The following is a 1,573-nucleotide window of genomic DNA, read 5'->3' as shown; positions in this document are numbered from 1 at the left end:
TGTATCCCTGACATTAAGCATCACATGTCTATATTTCAGAGAGGTCCCTAATATCTCAGTATATGCACTCACATAACAGCTAAGGAAGGGAAAAGGGAACTTTTTAGAACACATGAAACTAGTTTAAAGACTTGACATAAGCCAGGTGTGGTGGCGCACGCCTGTAGTCCCAGCTACTCGGGAGGCTGAGGCAGGAGAATCACTTGAACACGGGAGGCGGAGGTTGCAGTGAGCCGAGACCGCGCAATTGCACTCCAGCCTGGGCAACAGAGTGAGACTCCGTCTCAAAAGAAAAAAAAAGACTCAACATACATTATTTCATTTAATCTTCACAACTATTTACAAGACATTATCATGTTTCATTTCTTTCCACTTATTTTTTTTAGAGACAGGGCCTCACTCTATTGCCCAGGCTGCAGTGCAGTGGTGCAATCATAGTTCACTGCAGCTTCAAACTTCTGACCTCAAGCAATCCTCCTGCCTCAGCCTCCCAAAGTGCTGGGATTAGAGACAGAGTCTTGCTCTGTCGCCAGGCTGGAGTGCAGTGGCGTGATCTTGGCTCACTGCAACCTCTACTGCCCGGGTTCAAGCAATTCCCCTGTCTCAGCCTCCCAAGTAGCTGGGACTACAAGTGCATGCCATCATGCCTGGCTAATTTTTTATTTTTGTTTTTGTATTTTAATAGAGACGGGGTTTCACAATGTTGGCCGGGATGGTCTCCATTTCCTGACGTCATCATCCGCCCACCTCAGCCTCCCAAAGTGCTGGGTTTACAGGTGTGGGCCAGGGCACCTAGCCCCTATTATGTTTCTTTTAGACCTAAGTAGGCTGAGGCTTAAGAAAGTGAAACGGCTTGTTCAAAGTCATGGAGCTAATAAGCACTGGAGACAAGATTAGAAATCAGGTTCATATGACTCCGAGCCATGCTGCTTTTGAAAGATTTCTTACCTTCCATGCCAATGAGCAGTAGGTTAGAGGTAAGCTGCCCCCAGCCACGCTTTCCCTGTTGCTTATTAATCCAGTTCCAGTTAAAACCCAAGAAGTCCATGACAATCTTCCTGCCCACAGTGTCATTGAGCGTTTGCTGCAGATACAACCTATGTTCCCCAAGAAGAAAATCCTATTAGTGCATGCACACGCAGCCCCTGGCATGGCCTCTCCACATCTGAAAATACAAGCCCAAATCCATACCAGCATCTCCCACAGAGAACAGATATAGTCAGGCAAATCTTAGCCAACATGGATTTTCATACAACTGAATTCTTACTTATCCTTCATTGAGTTATGTTTAACACCAAACTTTTTAATTTATTGTTTTGTTTTGTTTTAAGAAACAAGGTCTCACAATGTTGCCCAGATTGGTCTCAAACTCTTGGGCTCAAGCAATCCTTCTGCTTCTGCCTCCCAAAGGTGCTAGGATTACAAGTGTGAGACACTGCAACTGGTCCCCAAACTTTTTCTTTAAAGAAGTGATGCTTAACCTTTTTTGGGTCACAGAATGACTCCTTTAAGAATCCAAAGAGTAGGAGGGTGAGATGAAAAATAAAACTTAAAAAAAAAAAAAAAAAAAAAA

At 44.1% G+C, this 1,573-nt stretch overlaps 1 protein-coding gene across 1 annotated transcript in view; it reads right to left on the bottom strand.

Moving 5' to 3' along the window:
- HIF1AN (hypoxia inducible factor 1, alpha subunit inhibitor) overlaps nucleotides 1-1,573 on the bottom strand; it is a 19,864-nt gene that overhangs the window by 8,117 nt on the left and 10,174 nt on the right. The window contains exon 3 of the mRNA XM_011977398.1: nucleotides 949-1,097. Within this exon, the coding sequence (XP_011832788.1) occupies nucleotides 949-1,097 (149 nt within the window). The remainder of the gene's footprint in view (nucleotides 1-948; nucleotides 1,098-1,573) is intronic.

The sequence above is a fragment of the Mandrillus leucophaeus genome, unplaced genomic scaffold (assembly GCF_000951045.1).
Source record: "Mandrillus leucophaeus isolate KB7577 unplaced genomic scaffold, Mleu.le_1.0 Scaffold18, whole genome shotgun sequence".
Lineage (NCBI taxonomy): Eukaryota > Metazoa > Chordata > Mammalia > Primates > Cercopithecidae > Mandrillus > Mandrillus leucophaeus.
This window is presented reverse-complemented; position numbering and strand designations above follow the sequence as displayed.